General features: G+C 35.1%; 1 protein-coding gene across 2 annotated transcripts in view; it reads left to right on the forward strand.

The window, feature by feature from the left end:
• Positions 1-17,654, forward strand: part of LOC145685920 (L-2-hydroxyglutarate dehydrogenase, mitochondrial-like) — a 53,417-nt gene extending 35,763 nt beyond the window's left edge. Inside the window, exons 6-7 of one of the 2 annotated variants that reach the window (XM_081758689.1) lie at positions 8,383-8,562; positions 10,776-17,654. In XM_081758689.1, coding sequence (XP_081614815.1) covers positions 8,383-8,562; positions 10,776-10,971 — 376 coding nt within the window. In that variant the 3' untranslated portion in view covers positions 10,972-17,654. The remainder of the gene's footprint in view (positions 1-8,382; positions 8,563-10,775) is intronic. The other variant, XM_081758688.1, reaches the window with a different exon arrangement.
• The last annotated feature ends 771 nt before the right edge of the window (positions 17,655-18,425 follow it).

An 18,425-nucleotide genomic window follows, 5' to 3' on the forward strand; every position in this document is an offset into this window, starting at 1 on the left:
TCATATATCGTATATATATCGACACGTTCTCTAACGATCCAAACGATTTATGGTATGGATTCCAAATCTTAAGAATAGATTTAATCTCATCTTGAGTCTTCTATTAAAGTAAGAACTAATACAACTTCCGGTTTCAACATTGATTTCTAAATATTAAAAATCGTAAGAGATAATGAGAAATCGTTTTTGATGAAAATTCAGTTTCCGATAAACAGGTTACATGTCTCACATTATCACTCTATTCCTGCCGCAAGTTATAGATATATTTCCGATTTCAATATTGAATCTGCATAATTTGGAAATCTACAGTAATTTAACAATGTAAAAAGAAACTCACATGTAAGAGGACAAGATATAAATGTTTTCATAACTTTGCTTACTGCACCGAACACCAGTAAACCTTTGCCAAGACGGACACCCAACTGAATAAGGGGTTCAGCCGGATAGTTAGTAGACAAGATTCGCTTCATCGTATGGACTTCAGAAGCCGATAGCCCACGAGGTTACTACTTGTCATTATATGTCACTACGGTTAATGTTTTACACTGGCAACAGAATACCGTGACTCGATCTTAAAAACGAGTAGCATGGTACGATGCAGGGTTGGCAAAAACCATGTTTAAAAAAGACAAACAATAAACCTTTTTTTTTTTTTTTTTTTTTGTTTAAACCTGGTATGTTTTGAGTTTAAACCAGGTTTTTTGTTTAAATAATTTGCTGTATGTATTTATATCACATATGGAGAGAAATAAGTTTGTTTCATCTTGGTGTTACTATGCAACAACCGGGTTATGCTGGAAGAGGTCACATAAGCTTAAAGCGGAATCAAACCGCTTCTCGGCTTACATTCGAGAGAAATTGTCCTCCATTTGAACTCGAAACCGGGACTAATTGACTACAAATGCGACATGTCTGTCGACTCATTCATGAAGAACTCCTGGTAAAAATACGTTGTGCTTATCTTTAGGTACTTGTTAATGTAACTGTCAAGAGTCATTTCAGAAGGTCAAAAAGATAACCAGTTGCACAAATGAAACCATTATACAGAATTACATATGGACAATTTCAAAATGCTGCAGAGTACAAAAGAACTAATTTAGTCCAAGTTAGTTCATTACGACTTTTATTAGTCGAAGATAGAGAAATACAACTAGAAGAAGAAGAAATAGACTTAATTTGCATATCTGTAAGATAGTGAATCAAGATACGAATTATTTGAGTCCACTTTGGCTCTGACCCATTTATACATAAATAAATACCAAAGATATTTCTGATTTCAATAAATGCCTCTCGTGGGATTTGTATGAACCCTCCTCTCCCCCCAAAACTACAACATTTTATCAATATTAAACATTATTAAAACGAATCAATATTTAGAATTTTTCTTTGATTGAAATTGCATAACAATAATAACAAACTATAAAAAAATCACAAAAGAAGTATTCATAAACTTATAAAAAAATACAAAAGTTGCTTTTGTAGTATAATCTTTTTGAGTAATAAATGGGAAATTTAGGTCTGAATATAATACGAATAACATACAGGAGTGAAACGTGATAACCCATAAATGTGTGTTCATCAAGATTTTACGAATACTTACACTTTTACGAACATTTTTCGTGTTTTGGTTTAAACCAGTTTTTTTTTGTTTTGTTTTTTAACAGCTGGTTTAAACCACCAAACCCTGGTGCGATGAGTCTCGATTTCAATCTCATCACGCCGATAGTGTTCTATAATTTGGTGCCAGCCCAACGAAATCATGTCAGGTTGGAATTATACAAGATAACGGAGACTATGTTGATTTATAGTGTTTTTCTGTAAGCAATGTTTTGGACCTTTGGTACCTACTATTCACCCGTATTGCATCGAAGTACGATCACCACGAGTGGAAATGGAGTGTACCAGCATTACAACCACCCTCGTAACAGATCCTGGTTGGCCATCATCTGTTTGGAGGAGTATTCAACTTCTTCCTGCTGAAACAACCACCGAGAAGCCTGGATTTCAATCTCATTGTGCATCTCAGAGACTTATGCTATGGACATTCACGGTAGTATGTGAAACGAGTGGAAATTCAACTCAAAAGTTCTAATTTCAAAAGTAATAATAAGAAATGAAATATATTTTTGTTCTTTCTTTGTCAGTAACACATTGAGATGCTTGAATTGTGGAATTATCCAGAGCAATTTGTCAGCGGAGCGATTTGTCACAAATCACTTATTGCGATCACAATTGTCCATTGTTAAGGTATGAGCAAATTTAGGGATCTTTTGTCAGATCTAGCTCGAAATAGTTACAAATTTCATACGAATTGTAATTACAATAGAATCACAATCGGATCTCTTATAATGCATTAACAGTTTCAAAAAAGCGTTGAAACTGGAATGAAATCGCCTGAAAGATCAGCAAAACCTACAATAAAATAACTTTTGCACCTACATAAGAAGAAACACAAACTATATTTCCTTTAAAGTACCGATTATCAGTACCATTTGACAATATCAGATATTTGGAAACAAACTGCAAACTAAAAGTTACTTTTGAACAGCACTCACCTTCAAACAAAATTGATAACAGGTGTAACTGTTTGTGTTTCTCTCATCTCAAATATAGTCACTATACACCCTGTGGGGGCATTAATATTCTCAAAATGGAACGGAAAAGTAACTGTACAATTGTCGAAACATTTTTCCGAAAGCAAATAGTCCTATTACAAATTAGTTATGAGAAAACTAATTTGTATTTCTTAGTTCTTCACATAGGGAATTTTTTTTTTTTTTTTGCGAAAAATTTCCCTCCAGTTTTATCTCCGCGATTTTTCTTATAGTCCACCATTTTAGGCAAAACGAGGATTAGGCCAAACGAGTATCCTTATTTCGCCTAAAATGGCGGACATATAGCTTATCTTTTATCTGTCATAAAAGTGTCAGATAATTGGTTAGGCGAAACGAGGATTAGGCCAAACGATGCAAGATCTATATTACTTAATGCAACAATAGAATAAAACGATAGTAATAAAAATGCATTAATAATAATAATAATAGTGTAACACTCACAGGAAGCATCTGAGCAAAAAAAAAAAAAAAAAAAAAAAAGCCTCAGACTATTTCAGAGAATAATTCTCGCCATCATCAGTGTGCTTTATATATATATATATCTACGTTAATCATAGAACTACATTTTGCGAAATCATCTTTGTAGTAGAAATAATGTTTGTAGGTTAATTAGAAGTTTTTCCCATGGATATCCTTGCTTCATAACCTGAGTTCTCTTTGCGTTACCAGTATCTAGGCTTGAAGCAAATAAATGTCGACAGATTATTCATCTCCGCACAAACAACACTAAATAACTAAAAGGACTAAATCTCAGAAAAGGTACAACAATTTCAGTTACATCTTTCGGGAACAAGTTCTGTATAATGATTTTGTGTGTTCATGCGTAGGTATACACCTATAATTGAACAACAACAAGACGACGACGACGATGACGACTACAGTTGTTGTTTCTTCTTCGTTTGTCTTCAATCTTTTCATGTAATTCAATATGGGAAAATTAGAGTTTAGCTCTCTTAATCTCTCTCTCTCTCTCTCTCTCTCTCTCTCTCTCTCTCTCTCTCTCTCTATATATATATATATATATATATATATATATAAGCCAAACAGTATGGGAACAAAGGTGCGTGTGCGAGCTGTGGTTTCTTGGAAAATATCTCCGATCATGCTGAACGGGTATCAATTCAAGAAGTCATGTATGTTAGGAAGCTTTCTGAGAACAGCAAAGCGAAACAAGATGCACATAGAACAGACGAATAAGAAAGTAAAGAGACAGAGAAGAGTTTAAGCGTTCTTGATGTCAGTAAAATTGTAAATCATGAAAAATAATAATTTTTATCATTTTACAAGCAGTGCAACAGATAAAAATACGCCTTTAGGGCATAAGAAGTGTGGAATAACGAAAAATATGAGTTTCAATATTTTTTTCATATGTGAATATAAGTTACAGCCAATATTCTTCGACAATAATTAATTTTCTAAATAACCATTGACCTTAACTTTTCAGTTGTTATTGTTTTACAAACATTGATAACAATCACATACACCGCATACATGCCATTCAGGACTAAAGTGTGTGAAATGATTTACTATTTTTAGTACACAGATTAATAATATTTCGTCGTTTATTAGCTTGAAGTACTTAACACGAAGAACCTGGGGACACCTAAAAGGAAATATATATATATATATATATATATATATATATATATACGAGGGCTATCCAGAAAGTAGATTACGTTTTGGAATAAAAAATCAACAAAGTATAGGAAACAAATTTTATTATATACAGATGAAAGCCACACACAAATACTACTTTTCGACATAGTCACCATTCAAATTAAGGCATTTATCGTAGCGATGTACGAGCTTGGAAATTCCTTCGTCGAAAAATTCGGCCGCCTGCGACTTCAACCACTTCGTTACCTCTTCTTGCAGCTGTTCGTCGTCATCAAAACGCTGCATAGCCAGCCACTTCTTCATTGCTGGGAATAGGTGGAAGTCGCTCGGTGCCAGGTCGGGACTGTACGGCGGATTAGGAAACAACTCCCACTGAAAAGATTCAAGAACTTCACGCGTGACATTTGCCGTGTGGGGCCGGGCGTTGTCGTGAATCAACAAGATCTTAGAGCTCAACATTCCTCTGCGCTTGTTTTGAATTGCTCTTCTGAGGTTTTGCAGAGTTTGGCAATACCTTTGAGCGTTTATTGTAGTGCCTCTTTCCAGGAAGTCCACCAAAATCACACCTTTTCTGTCCCAAAAAACAGTCGCCATCATCTTCCTTGCCGACATTGTTTGCATGCATTTCTTGGGTTTTTGGGGAGAACCTGTGTGCCCCCACTGCATTGATTGCAATTTCGTTTCACAGTTCACGTGTTTCACCCATGTTTCGTCACCAGTAACGATGCGATCGAGTAAAGAGTCACCATCCTTATTGTAGGCGTCCAAAAAGTGCAACGCTGCAGCCATTCGCTGATTTTTGTGGTCCTCTGTCAAGATTTTTGGAATCCATCTTGCACAAAACTTGTGGTAACCAAGCTTTTCGCTGATGATTTCGTGCAACAAACTTCGCGAAATTTGTGGAAAACTCAAAGAAAGTTCCGTTATTGTGAACTTTCGATTTTCACGGACTTTAACATCGACTTTTTCGACAAGTTCGGCAGTCACTTTGCTGGGTCTCCCACGTCGATCTTCGTCGTGAACATTGGTTCGGCCATTTTTAAATCTTATGACCCACAGTCGCACTCCACCTTCAGTGATAATGTTGTCCCCATACACTTCACACAGCTGCCGATAGATTTCTATCGGTTTACAGTTTTTTGCTGTCAGAAACCTTATTACTGCACGCACCTCGCAGCTCGCGGGATTTTCAATTAACGCAGACATTTCAAACCGTCACAGTATCTTAACGGAGCACAGCACGAACCTCTCACTAGCACGGCTAGATGCCGACTGAGCTGCGCAACGCTCTGACCCCAAGATGGCCGCGCTAGCCCCGCCCCTAGCGGACACAGACGAAAACGTAATCTACTTTCTGGATAGCCCTCGTATAAACCCACAAACATTATTTCTACTAGGAATAAGATTTTGGAAAATGTAGTTCTTCGAACAATTTTTTTTTTGTGATAAACGCTCACCGATAATGAGAATTTACCGCTGAAACTATCTGCGATGGATTTTACTCTGATGCTTTAGGTGAATGTTAAGACATTTTTTATTATATTGTATATAATTGGAACACAGGAATCCGAAACGGAAATTCAAAATGAATTGCCAGGAAACAGAGGACATGATCAAACACACTAAAACCAATGCACCATGAGGTCTTTTGCGAAATGGTTCATGGAATAAGAACCGGAAGGAGCAAGTAGAAAAGAAATTTTAAAAAATTAGCAGAAAATAACAGTGAAATGATTGAGGTGGGCAACCTATCTTGGAATGCTGCGTTACTTCATAGCTAGGCTTAAGGTAGATAGGGCGCAACACATCAAACACATATCCTTTGTCATAACAAAGAAGAAATAATGTTCTTTCATGGAAATGTTATATTTTCATCCTTTTATTCGAAACCATTTTTACCTCAATCGAAACTCTCTTAAAGAAAAGGTGAGTACTGTGTCAGATTTCTTTTCAGATAATATAACTTTTTAGAAAAAGTTTCGCAATCTACCTGATTGTCAATTGGGATGGACTGTTTGGCCATCCATGATACAGGGAGTAGTAATCAATGTAAAAAAATATTCTTTCGAATATGTTGTTAATAATTCTTAAATGGAAGGAGGTCAAGGGTCCGATATGCGAGAACAAGATTGGAAGAAAAATCTTATGCATTAAACGTATAATTATAACAATGGTAACGTTTGCAATTTTGAGGACAGTATTGTACTTAGATTTTGGATTGTATAAAATTTTGAAATTACTATATCAGTATACCGAACTGAATCATTAATTTCTTATCACTTCATACCACGACACAGTATTCAGTTTACTTTTCCAGTATTTGTGATCCCAGATAACGTTGCTGTTTTGTGCGTTCATTCTTATATCATGAGAAGGGTGGAGTTTTATCCAGTTTCAATGTCAATATTAAGCTACCCCCTCCAGGCCCATATCCACGGGGGACTAGGGGGGACGCCCCCCCCTAAATTTTTGCTGGCTTCTCTGAAATTTTCACGGTAGACTGCTAATGAACTATAGTTGGATATGAATATGGTTGGATCGGGTCTTTCTAACTACTACCGGGTCCTCCCAACATTTTTGGGCTGGCTACGGGCCTGCCCCCTCCTGGGCACTTCACGGTTACTGTTCTGTCATTTTAACTTTTCTTCCTACATCGTCCTATCTGATGAAGCGCTTTCCGAAAGAGTTTTACTGTTCCTTTTCTAGTGCGTGATTATATTTTCTTTATTTCGTGACAATTCATTCAAATGAGTTATTTTACTTTGAAAGAAAATTAGACATCTGAAGTAAATTTAACTTACAACTAGTTTATTGGGCGCAAAGGTAGATGCTTCTGGAGGTGAATTCACCCTATGTGACTCATTATACGTTCACTACGGCAGTATTTACTCTTCCCCTTTGCACCGTAGTCGTCGTCGTTTTCCTTTCCATAACCTCTCAAGACTGCCAGAGGTAGTGCAAGTTGAGGAGAAAGCTATATAATATTTAGAACATAGCTTTGTTTACAATTGAAAAAGGTAATTAGATATTCAGTTGCCATATATACATATAAGAACTGTTATGATTTACGATTTTTTATATATATAAAAGGAATTCTAATTGCTGTATGTAAGCCCATGTAGAGGAATTATTTTGGTAATTAAATACAGTTCATAGTTGGTGCAGGTACTTCGGTGAGTCTGTTATTCAGTAAGAAAAGTCGATAATATAGTCGAAATTAATTGTTAGTAGCATTTGCTGGCATTTGATGACGTTTTGTATCATCGTAAGTAATGCGTGACACAGGATGTTCAAAGTTATCAAATGCCAACCCCATTCTCCAGCTTCACCCATCCAACCTGCAGCTAGCACGGGTATAGATGGTGGTAGCTCGTGTACCGAAAGATTGTTCTGTGCTGCGATCTATGTATGATCTGTCAGTCGAAGAGATGAAGATGCACGATGCTCTAATTCGAGAACTCCTGCTTTACGAGTTCGAACTGGCTCATAGCGCTGTGGAAGCAACTCAAAACAAACATTTGTTGTGCGATAGATGAAGGGGTGGTAGTTGATAACAGCACAACAACCAAATGGTTCAAAAAGTTGCGCTTGGGGATTGCAAGGTGTTGCTGATCAACCAAGGTCAGATAGGCTGAAAACCATGTATTCCCAGGTCGTGCGCTAGACTATAAAGACATACCCAACTACTAGTCCTCCGAGATTATGAAGAGCCGCGGTGGCTCAGTGGTAGAGCGTTCGCCTCTGGTGCTAGGGGTCCCAGGTTCGATCCCAGTCCCCGCCAAGTGAACTTTGTGGTGGACAAACACTGTGTGCGTGGGTTTTCTCGGAGTTCTCCCGTTTCCTCCCACTTTCTTCATTCCACCATTTCATTCATTTCTCATCATCACCGTCTTCTTTAGCCTAGCCGGCATAATCGTGGGACGTAAAACTCAAAAAATTTCATTTCATTCATTTTGGAGATTATGAGGTAAGTTCGATGCCTGACAATCTAATGTGGTTCATCATCTTCACGACTTCGGCAAAAGCTGTCTAAAATGCCCCAGCTGAAGCACAGAGGAAGTGGATAATAACAACAATAGATATATATGCATAGTACATACATTTAGTTTATCATGGAGAGTTTTTTAACACATTGTTTTCGATATTTCAGTTGGGGTCAATTTGATATGAAGGACTTCGTAGATGCTATAAGATTTCCAGGCTTCCAAAAAATGGCTTTAAAATATATGTCTTTTGGAATAAAGGAAATGATAAGGTCAATATTTTTCACGCTTCAACTGAAGGAATTACAGAAGTACATTCCTTCGATCACGGCAAAAGATATATCAAGGTACGTAATATTTGTATATTTTACTGCTGTTATTAAATTCAAATTCGCTTGTATTTTCTTTTGTAGAACTTATTTGTACAAGTGAAATTCTCAACTGTCGCTTTAAAACTACTTTATAATTCTACAGTGAGGGTAATGGGAGTATCTCGATGTTTTTAACTCTAAGTTCTTATGGTCCCAAGGGTTTAAACCATATACCCTGTGTAGAAAAGCGATTACTTCATTTATGAAGAATCTGTTGTACGATATGTAAGTTTTGATGGACTACATCGTGTCAGTAGGTATTCCCGGATTTTATCCATTGTGCTATTGTCTTTATTTTGCCAACTCTTTGGACTTAAGAAATATTTAAAGTTTTTATTTTTACTGTTCTTACTTTTACTGTAAACCAGTGATCCCCAACCGGTATATCGCGAAAATTTAGGATTTATAAATTACTAGGCATTTAATGATTATTTAAAAGCAATTGTGAGACAGACTGTAGTAGTCGACGCGTCCAGCAGCAACAATAATGCTCAGTATTGTTCAGTAGTATTGTGTATACAGACGTGTTCAAATTATTAGACTCAAGATTCAATTTCTGAATATGTTACTGTTCTAATAACATTATGTGAGAAAATACATTCGAACGTAGTCCAAATTATTGCTTTGTAACTCTGCCCTAGTTTGTATTGGGTGTAGCACATGCTTTTCAATATCAATAAAACAAATGCGTACATGACACTAGAAGTTGCGTTTTTGTTTCCCAGAGCCACCTTTTTAGTTTTCTGATACCTCTTAGCGATAGCTTTGGTTTTCGCCCACACTTCCTAACCCTATTTTGCTGATTTATTTGCTTCTTGTTCATTGCAACAGAGTTTCTACTCACAGATTTTTGCCCTATCCCAACTCTACTAGCAATTTGTCGTTGTGTATATCTTCTTTCCGTCAGAAGTGTTTTATAACTTTCACTTTACGCGAAGCAAGGTCTCTGGCATTTCCCATTGTGCCGCGACTACAGGACTACACCGAATAAAAGAATAATACACAAATAAACATGTCACGACACTTTAAACTGGCCTATTCGAACTGTCGAACGCTTTGTATCTCGTAACTGCTTACGTCTGCAATCAGAACAATTCAGACTGTAACTTGTTGATGGAAACCACCACGGGCGTCTCTGACGGGGGGAAGGGGGAGGGGAGGGGGACACGCGTCCCTAATATTTTGAAGTACACAATATTCAATATTTTATTCTAATTTAATTTATTTACTAACGACAGAATATCATATAAATAATAATTATATTTATTTGGAATGTAATAATCAGGGTGTGAAAAGATTGTAATTGAGTTCTTGATATACCTTAGGGGATCCGTGACGGTAAGCAGAAAGATAACAAATGGAATCGAAGTTAATAAACAGGTTGAGGTAGGTAGTATCATTTAAATCACTTTCTTTGATTCCCCCCTCCAAACTTTACATGCCAGAGACGCCAGTGGAAACCACAATAGCTGTCTACAACTGAACCTCCTTCCCCCCACCAATGCCATCTGCTGTTCAATGGTGATATCACCATTTCAACTGTACAGTAAACAAATGAAGGATCCTATATTGGTGGTTTAACCATTAAATTAAATGTTCTAGAACTCCGAAATTAGGATTGAAACATCAACTTTGCAGTTTTCGAGCGTGAGTCTAATAATTTGAACACGTCTGTAGTCATACTTTACTTTATGAAAACTGGGCGTACACTATGTAATTTATATAATTAATAATAAAAAAATCTAACAAGGTTCACGATGTCGTGGTCGTGGATGTTAAGTAAAGTGTGTCATCAGTCAAAAAAGATTGGTAACCACTGCTGTCGGTTGCCACCTTCGTCGAGTTACTGTATTTAGCTAGAAGTGCGTAAAGTTTTTCTTAACTTAGGATAGTAATGATAACTTAACTTGTTAACGTAACTTACGATAGTATGTTGTTTTTGTTGTTATGCAATAATAATAATAATAATAATAATAATAATAATAATAATAATAATAATAATAATAATAATAATAATAATAATAATAATAATCTGAAGAAGAAGGATGCGAGAAAAGAAGTTGAGTTTTAAAGGTAAGAGTTGCAAGAAGGTTTAGATAGTCGTCTTTCACTAACTGCATGTGTTGTTGGGTTTTTGTTTGTTTTGATTTTGAGTTCTCTTTGTATATTACTTATTGAAATACTTTCAGGGGTCCAGCTGGCGTACGAGCGCAGGCAATGGACAGCAGTGGAGCTCTAGTTGATGATTTTGTATTCGATATGGGTACAGGAGCCATTGGAAAGAGGATCCTTCACTGTCGAAACGCACCTTCTCCAGGAGCAACCTCATCTTTGGCTATTGCTAAGATGATCGCTGATAAAGCGAAAGAACAATTTAATTTGTAACTGAAATACAAAGAGTTGTATTATGTATAGAACTGTTGTTAAAAGTATATAGGAATGTACAATCGTCAGTAAAAGTATGTACTTCCTCTATATTCTTTTTCTCAATAGCTTCGGAAGGAACAAGCCGATTGGCATTCACTTTTTTGTTTTATTTAAAGAGAAACTTTGTATATGCAAAACATGTTATTTCATTCATTTATTTCGAAATTACTACAGAAGAAGATAGTTATAGTACGACGGATGGAACGTCCTGTGCTGGGTCTCATCAACCGAAGAGCACCAATTCCTACTAAGAGAGAACCTAAATGGTATAATCCGGGACTCGAAACAAGGCTTAATAACAAAATCTACACCGTGTTTATGGTATATCGCTCATTCACAAATTATGTTGATGACTCCGTACACTGGAAGCCCACCATCATTAACGGAAGTTCGCGGTGCATATGACAATGTGAGCCTGAGACCACCTCATAAAGCAGTCTCATACAGTCTCGAGTTGCTTATTTAAAAGGTCTCGTATAGCTCCGGGGAGGAAGATGGCTAGGCTCACGGAAATTTATATTAAACATCTAATGTTTGTATCAGGCAGACGATGCTTCCCCTGCACTGCACTGCACCAATAATATAGAAAACATTGTAGATAACACAACCTTACATCTACAAACTTATAACACAATTTAACACTAATATAAATGATCACTCACTTTTAGGATTTAAATACATCGAATCATAACGAAAAAACAAAATTAATTTGCATCAGATTGATTTATTGGGTTAGATGTTTATTTGGACGCTTGCAATATCACTAAAAAAAATACAATTAAATAAAGTGTCCCTTTTTAAGATTCGTGACCCTAATACGGTTATGAAATACGATTACGCGACGCCTTTATGTTAGAGAAGCTCGACGTCTTCAATTATGCACTGCAAATATTAATGACTATTCAGCTGTTCACTGTTCCATTTTTTCGCCTGCGCGATTGACAATTTTGAGTACGATAAATTCACTTGCTCACTTATATGTTTTCGTTTTTTTCACTTACAAAATTTTAAAATGGTAATGATGTGAAAGAACACTTTCGAAGAAATGTTCACATCATTGGCTTCGTAACAACTTCATGTTGAGGTATTATTTTCGTGAGAAAGACGTTCACACTTGACTGGGTTGGTATTCATATATAAGCACAGTGTTTGTTACTTGTAAACGTTACTTTTTGGACACGAGAAGCTTATGAGAAAATTTGATGAAACAACAATTTATATTTTCTGCTTTTACATCGAATACAAAAAACTTTTAGGTCATAGCGTAGCGTTTAACGGAACTTTGTAGGATAAAGACATATGTACTATTCACTTGGGCTATGTGCTAAAGCCCATTGTTTTGAGAAGAAATCATATTGTTAACTATTCAATACGACTTCTTGATACGCAGTGTCCGCCACTCGCTGACGCAGCGGACTTGAGAACAAATGAAATGCGGAGCGATATCTGTTTCTACTAAATATATTCCCACTTGCATGTTAGTTTTTTTTTTTAGGAAATATAATTGTTTAGGTTTCAATAAAGGGATCTTAGTTCTGTTTGTAATATAATTAACACAATTGTACATACACTAGATTAAATGATAGTAATTAATGGCTATTAAAGCAAATAGGTTCACACTTTACTCTTCAAATCGTATGTGAGTGGGTGAGAGAACTTCACATAAAAATTCCTTAATATATATGGTGGTTCGATGAGAGATCTCCAGGAAAAGGCGTCTTTTGGAAAGGAAATAGCACAGTTCCTAATCTCTTCCTGGGTACATATATATGCACTTAGAGCCCCTTACCAATTCCGAGAATTACGGCTGGCAGAGCGTTGATTACAACATTTTTTTCTCATTTATACGAGTGCTACACAAAATATTTTGAATTATAACGATACTGTTATAATATACTTTTGCTGACAACTGTACAATTTCTAGAAGTACAATAATGAATTTCCAAAGAATCGATAGTTTTTTTTTTTTTTTAACATGCTACATATTGTTGTTAGTTTTTAAATGATTTTTATTTTAAATATGCTTCTTTGAATTATGAATGTATGTAGAATGATTGTCGTATTTAGGTCACTAATTTAAGTAATCCATTGTGGCCTTACATATTTGACGTATTATAGTGTATTGAATAATTGTGAATGGTGCTTTTCCAGTTTTAATAAACTAATAGAGTAACTTGTAAATGAAAACTTAATGTGTTGTATGATAAAGTGAACAGTGTGTGTCAGAATTAGGGTAAGCTTTGTCTAGTTTCTGAATTGGGTTTCTGCTTATACGTGCATGAAGTACACTCATGTAAAATGATGACCACCATCTTTAAGTTTTCCACTACTACTGTGGGATAACTATCAAACAGAGGATTGTTTTCTTTCTGTCGTTCGGATATCACAAGCTGAGAGCAGGTGGATAGTTTTTTTTTTTTTTTTTTTTTTCATGTTCATTTTACAGTCAGTCGTAGATTAATCCAGTTGAGCTCTCGTGTGATCTAGTGGTTTTCGCTTATAGCTCAACTTCGCTTTCTGGTAAGAATATAGAATATTAGGTGTTGACCCAGCAGTGTGGAACAGCTTGAATGAAAAAATAGTGAGCTCCTGTCTAAAAAAGAAATAATAACAAAAAGAAGACGGTCTGCTGACCATATGTTGCCCAGCTGAAACAGTGTGACCGGTTGTAACTTTCTGGGTTGTAATATTAGGAAGTTTATACAGGGTGTGCCATGTATCTTGATATACTCTTGTAACGTTTAAACTAATAAACGAAAAATGCGAAGTGCAGGTATCGACAGGGGGTATTGCTCGATACACCCTCCATTGCAACTAGACTAACAAATTTGCCAAGCAATTACGTCAGGTTATTATACGTTCAAATTTACATGTGAAACAAAAATTTAAAATTTCACACTCATTATTCAATATGAATAACAAGTGTGGTATTATAAGCTTTTGTTTCACATGTAGATTTGAAATATGTAATAACCTGACATATTGCCATTTGAAAAAAAAAAAAAAAAAAAAACTTTATTAGGTTAAAAACACTGTTAATCTGGTTGCGTTGAAGAGTATGTCAAATGTATGTGCATATTATGAAATTTCAGCGTTTTTTTTTCTATTAGTTTAAAAGTTACAAGGGCTATCAAGCTAAGTAAATAGTTCATCCTGCAATGACGTATTTACAATTTTGTTTGGGGGGGGGGGACTTTGCCTAGAAATGTGAAAATTCTGCAGGATATTTCATTTACTTTACTATAGTAAGTAAGATTTCGCGGGGGGTCTTAAGCCCGGAAGCCTCTCCCTAAATACGCCACTGCCTGTGGGGTATATCAGCAGCTGGGACGTGATTTGCTTACGTTAGTACACTTTGTTAAAATCTATTTTTATTGATGCACATGGAAAAAGGTATTTTTTATGTAAAAAGTATTTTTATAAAGCTGTAAGTTTTTTTAATGTATAAACTTAACCGAGTTTGAATTCAAGTCTTCATTATCAGCATATGCATATGTTTATTTTATTAATTTTTATTTGTTATACACCTTCAATTTGTAAGGTAGCTTCTAACAGTCCCCAGAATAAATACCTGTTTGCAGTGTCAGGGAAATGAAATGGCTTCTTGAAGTTGATAGCATTCATGACGTCACAACATGGCTTTCTGTAATACAGTAAAAACAATGCGTTTGTATGTATGACCTGGCTATACATGCTTACGTCACAGTTCAACATTTCGGTGGATTCTGTCGTCACTGGTGGATGTAGCTTCATTATTTGCTCTCCGAAACTTAAAAAGCAGAGTTGAAAAAAAGTTGTTTGTTTAAAAACTTTTTTCTTTTTCTTTTTTCTTTTTCTTTTTCTTTCTTTCTTTCTTTTTTTCTTTTTTTCTTTTTTTTTTGTAAAATTGAAATTTTAATTTCATTCATCACTTGAGAAAATTTAATACTATGGTTAACACACTAACTGCCATATAAGTTACATTTAACTCAGGCATGTACGTAAATAGCAACACTTTGCAGTTTCGAACGATGAAAGGAGAGAACAAAGTATGGCTATCGTAAAAAAATCGAATTCGAGATTTTAACGGACTTACACATTTCATGGCCCATAGATACCGAAAAAATGATTTGTAAAAATCTGTCTGTACGTCCGTTCACCCTGATGTACTCTCGCCTTGAGGCCACACTGTTCACGTATTTCAACCAAATTTTAAATTTAAGGTTTTTATGTGATTTTCCAGCATTTTTTTTTTTTTTTTTTTGAATTTTCTCCCTCCTCTTAAAATTAAAAACGTCAAACAACGTGTTTTCAAAATTTTAAAACAATTTCCGCCAACATATATATATATATATATTTGACAAATTCAGAAATTCTTATTCCATCATTTATAATGAAGAACGTATTGGATTTCGGTATTAAAAGAAAAGTGTGAGTCGTGATGTGCTGATCATAAACTCTCCAATTTAAAATCGCAGGTTGATTGCGATTCGTGCCAGATCATTTTGGAGCATCGTGCCAGATAGTTTTAATTTTGGTTAGATTTTTTAATTTATGTGAAAAGGGTCCTACAGGATAGCTTTAACTTATAATTATTATTACTCGTCTAGTCATTTAGCCGTATTGTCAGTCAATTCCTACAATCCATAGAAAAGACTTTAAACTGTAAAAAAGAACTGCATATCTACAAGCTCCATTCAGACAGTTGTATAGTTTTACACGTGGACTTATGAATATTCATGTGGCTTTCAAAAAGCAAGTGAAGATATCAACTGTTTTGTGACGTTTTGTATTATAAAGAAATATTACCCTATTAAAATACATGAATAGTTGAATCATAGAAAGAAAACTTACTATGCTGTTCTGTTTTCGCAAGCGTAGTAGTTTACTTTTAAGATTAAAAAAATCGTATATAACTAACTCACTCACTCATTGTACGGCTTATGGAACTCAGAGGTTCACTGCTGCATTCACGAAAGCATTCCCATTGACTTCTGTCCGTAGCCAACTGGATCCAGTTTCTATTTTATATTTCTATTTCTGCAAGATCCATCTTAATATTGCCCTCCCGTTTGGGCCAAGATCTTCCTAATGGTCTTTTTTCGATTGGGTTTCCAGTTGAAAATTTTGAAAGCGTTTCTACTTTCTTCCATTCTGGATACATGACTTGCCCACCTGAGCTTCTTGGACTTAGTGGCCCTAATAATGTTAGGTAAACCGTCTAAGTTATGCAGTTCATCGTTGCGAAGTTTCTACCGTTCCCTGTCCCGTCCCTCTTGTGTCCTAATATTTACCTTAGAATTTTATTTTCAAACACTTCCAGTCTGCGTTCTTCCCTTAAAGTAAACGACCATGTTTCGTAACCGTACAGTACAGCAGGCATAATTATCGTTTTATATATTTTAAGCTTTAAATTCTCCGACAAGACAAAAATTTTGGACTGAATTTTTTCACACGTATATATGTATAATGAATTTGAAATCGGTTTAATTTTCATGTCACTATATTTTTAAACATTATTATATTATATGTGAAAAGAAAAATAATTCAAATTAGCAAAGACATTGATTAGCACAGACAGAAACCTTTGATCTGTGATTAAGACCCTATTCCACATGACATTTACAATTTTTTTTGTTTCTTTGAATATGATACAAATTTTCTGCACTGGACCCCTAATTATCGTAGTTAAGGAAAAAGTACTTTATAATAATTCTCTTATTATGTTAATGTTTATTCTAACGTTTTATTGTTGAATCTAGTAGGAAAATGCCATACAATTTTCCTTGAATAAAAACTGCTTGTATGTATGTAATTGTAAAAAATTGATTTGCATAGCATAAATATGTTTGATTTGTTTAGTTACCATTCTTAACACGATTAACTTAGTAAAAATATGTCACAGATTTTTACGATTCAGGTATAGTTTCTTGTGGTATAGATCCCAGATGTAGAATTGTTAGCTCTGTAGCTTTATTGAATAATTTTAATATATGTGAAACTAGTCAGCTATTACATTTTTTAAAAAAAATATGTATTGTAACATAAATTTGCTAGCATATTGCAATAAATTGTGTTATTGCAATATCTACATAACACTGATGTGTTATATTTTGTGGATGTGACTATATAAGTATAAATCTATTTTTTGAAGATATAACGTTGTTAATCAAAAAGGGACCAGTGATAATACAATTTAATATATTTCAAATCTTTATATATGCTGTGTATTATTTTTATTTTTTCCTTTTTTTTTTTAAATACTATCAGAAGTTATATATTTAAATATCCATAATATCAAAGACCTCATACATCAATAATAACCAACATGTTTCTCTCATGAGAAAAATGTAAAAGGAGGACATTCTAAGGTTAAAAGATTCAATACTTATCTATGAATATTAGTAACCTATAACCTTAGCAAAGTGCACACAGTAAGGTGGCGAAATGTCCAGATTAGTGTGTATTTTTGTTCTGCTTCCACAATAGAATGCTTTTATTCAAGATATAGATTCGAGGTTTAAAATACATCCGTCTGAGTTTTACCTCGATTTGAAGTGCTCATGAATTTTGTGAGAGGTTAAGCAAAAGTGACCAGGAAATGTTTGAGATGATCAAAGAACATACAGTGAAGAAGCAATGGGAAGATCAGCCATATTTAAGTGGTGGAAACATTTTGAGGAAGACAAACGTAATGTGTAGGATGAGGTGAGACGTGGATGTCCTTCAACATCAGTGAATGATTAGAAGATTGTTGTAGCAGAGACATTGTTGAAAGACGATAACGTTTATCGACTCGTGAATTGGCAGCCAAACTGAATGTTGGTGTAGTATGATTAAAGACAACCTAATATGTCCCGTTTTTGTGCAAAATGGGTGCCTGTGGAACAATATCCTCAGTTCTTGAACATAATAACCAGCACTGACGAGTTCTGAATTGTACATTATGATTCTGAGTCAAGGCAGCAGTCCGGCGTAGCGACTCATCGCCTCCCAAAAGAATCTCGGATTTCTAGCTTCTCAAAGATGTTAATGTTGATATTATTTTTTGATATTCGTGAAATAGTACTGCAGCATTGGGTTTCCGTTAATCAAACTGTAAATGGAAATTATTATACTAATGTTTTGCAAGTGCATTTGAAGGGACGAATTTACAAAAGAAGACTTGAACTGCTTCATGAAGAGGTTTCTCCTGCAGGATAACGCTAGGCCACATGTAATTTGCAGGTTATGGAAGCTTCGAAGAAAATTGGTGGGCAAGCTCTAGATCATCCTATAGGGTCTAGGAAAATTCGGTGTAAGAAAACTGGGTGTAGTAGAATTCGGTGTACGGAAAACTCGGTGTGGGGAAATTGAGGTGTAAGGTAGATTCGGTGTAATACATATTGAATATTACCCCTTACGATAATTTACGACACTTCATATTGTGAAAA

This window comes from Thermobia domestica, chromosome 5, assembly GCF_964235325.1.
Source record: "Thermobia domestica chromosome 5, izTheDome1.hap1.1, whole genome shotgun sequence".
Classification (NCBI taxonomy): Eukaryota; Metazoa; Arthropoda; class Insecta; order Zygentoma; family Lepismatidae; genus Thermobia; species Thermobia domestica.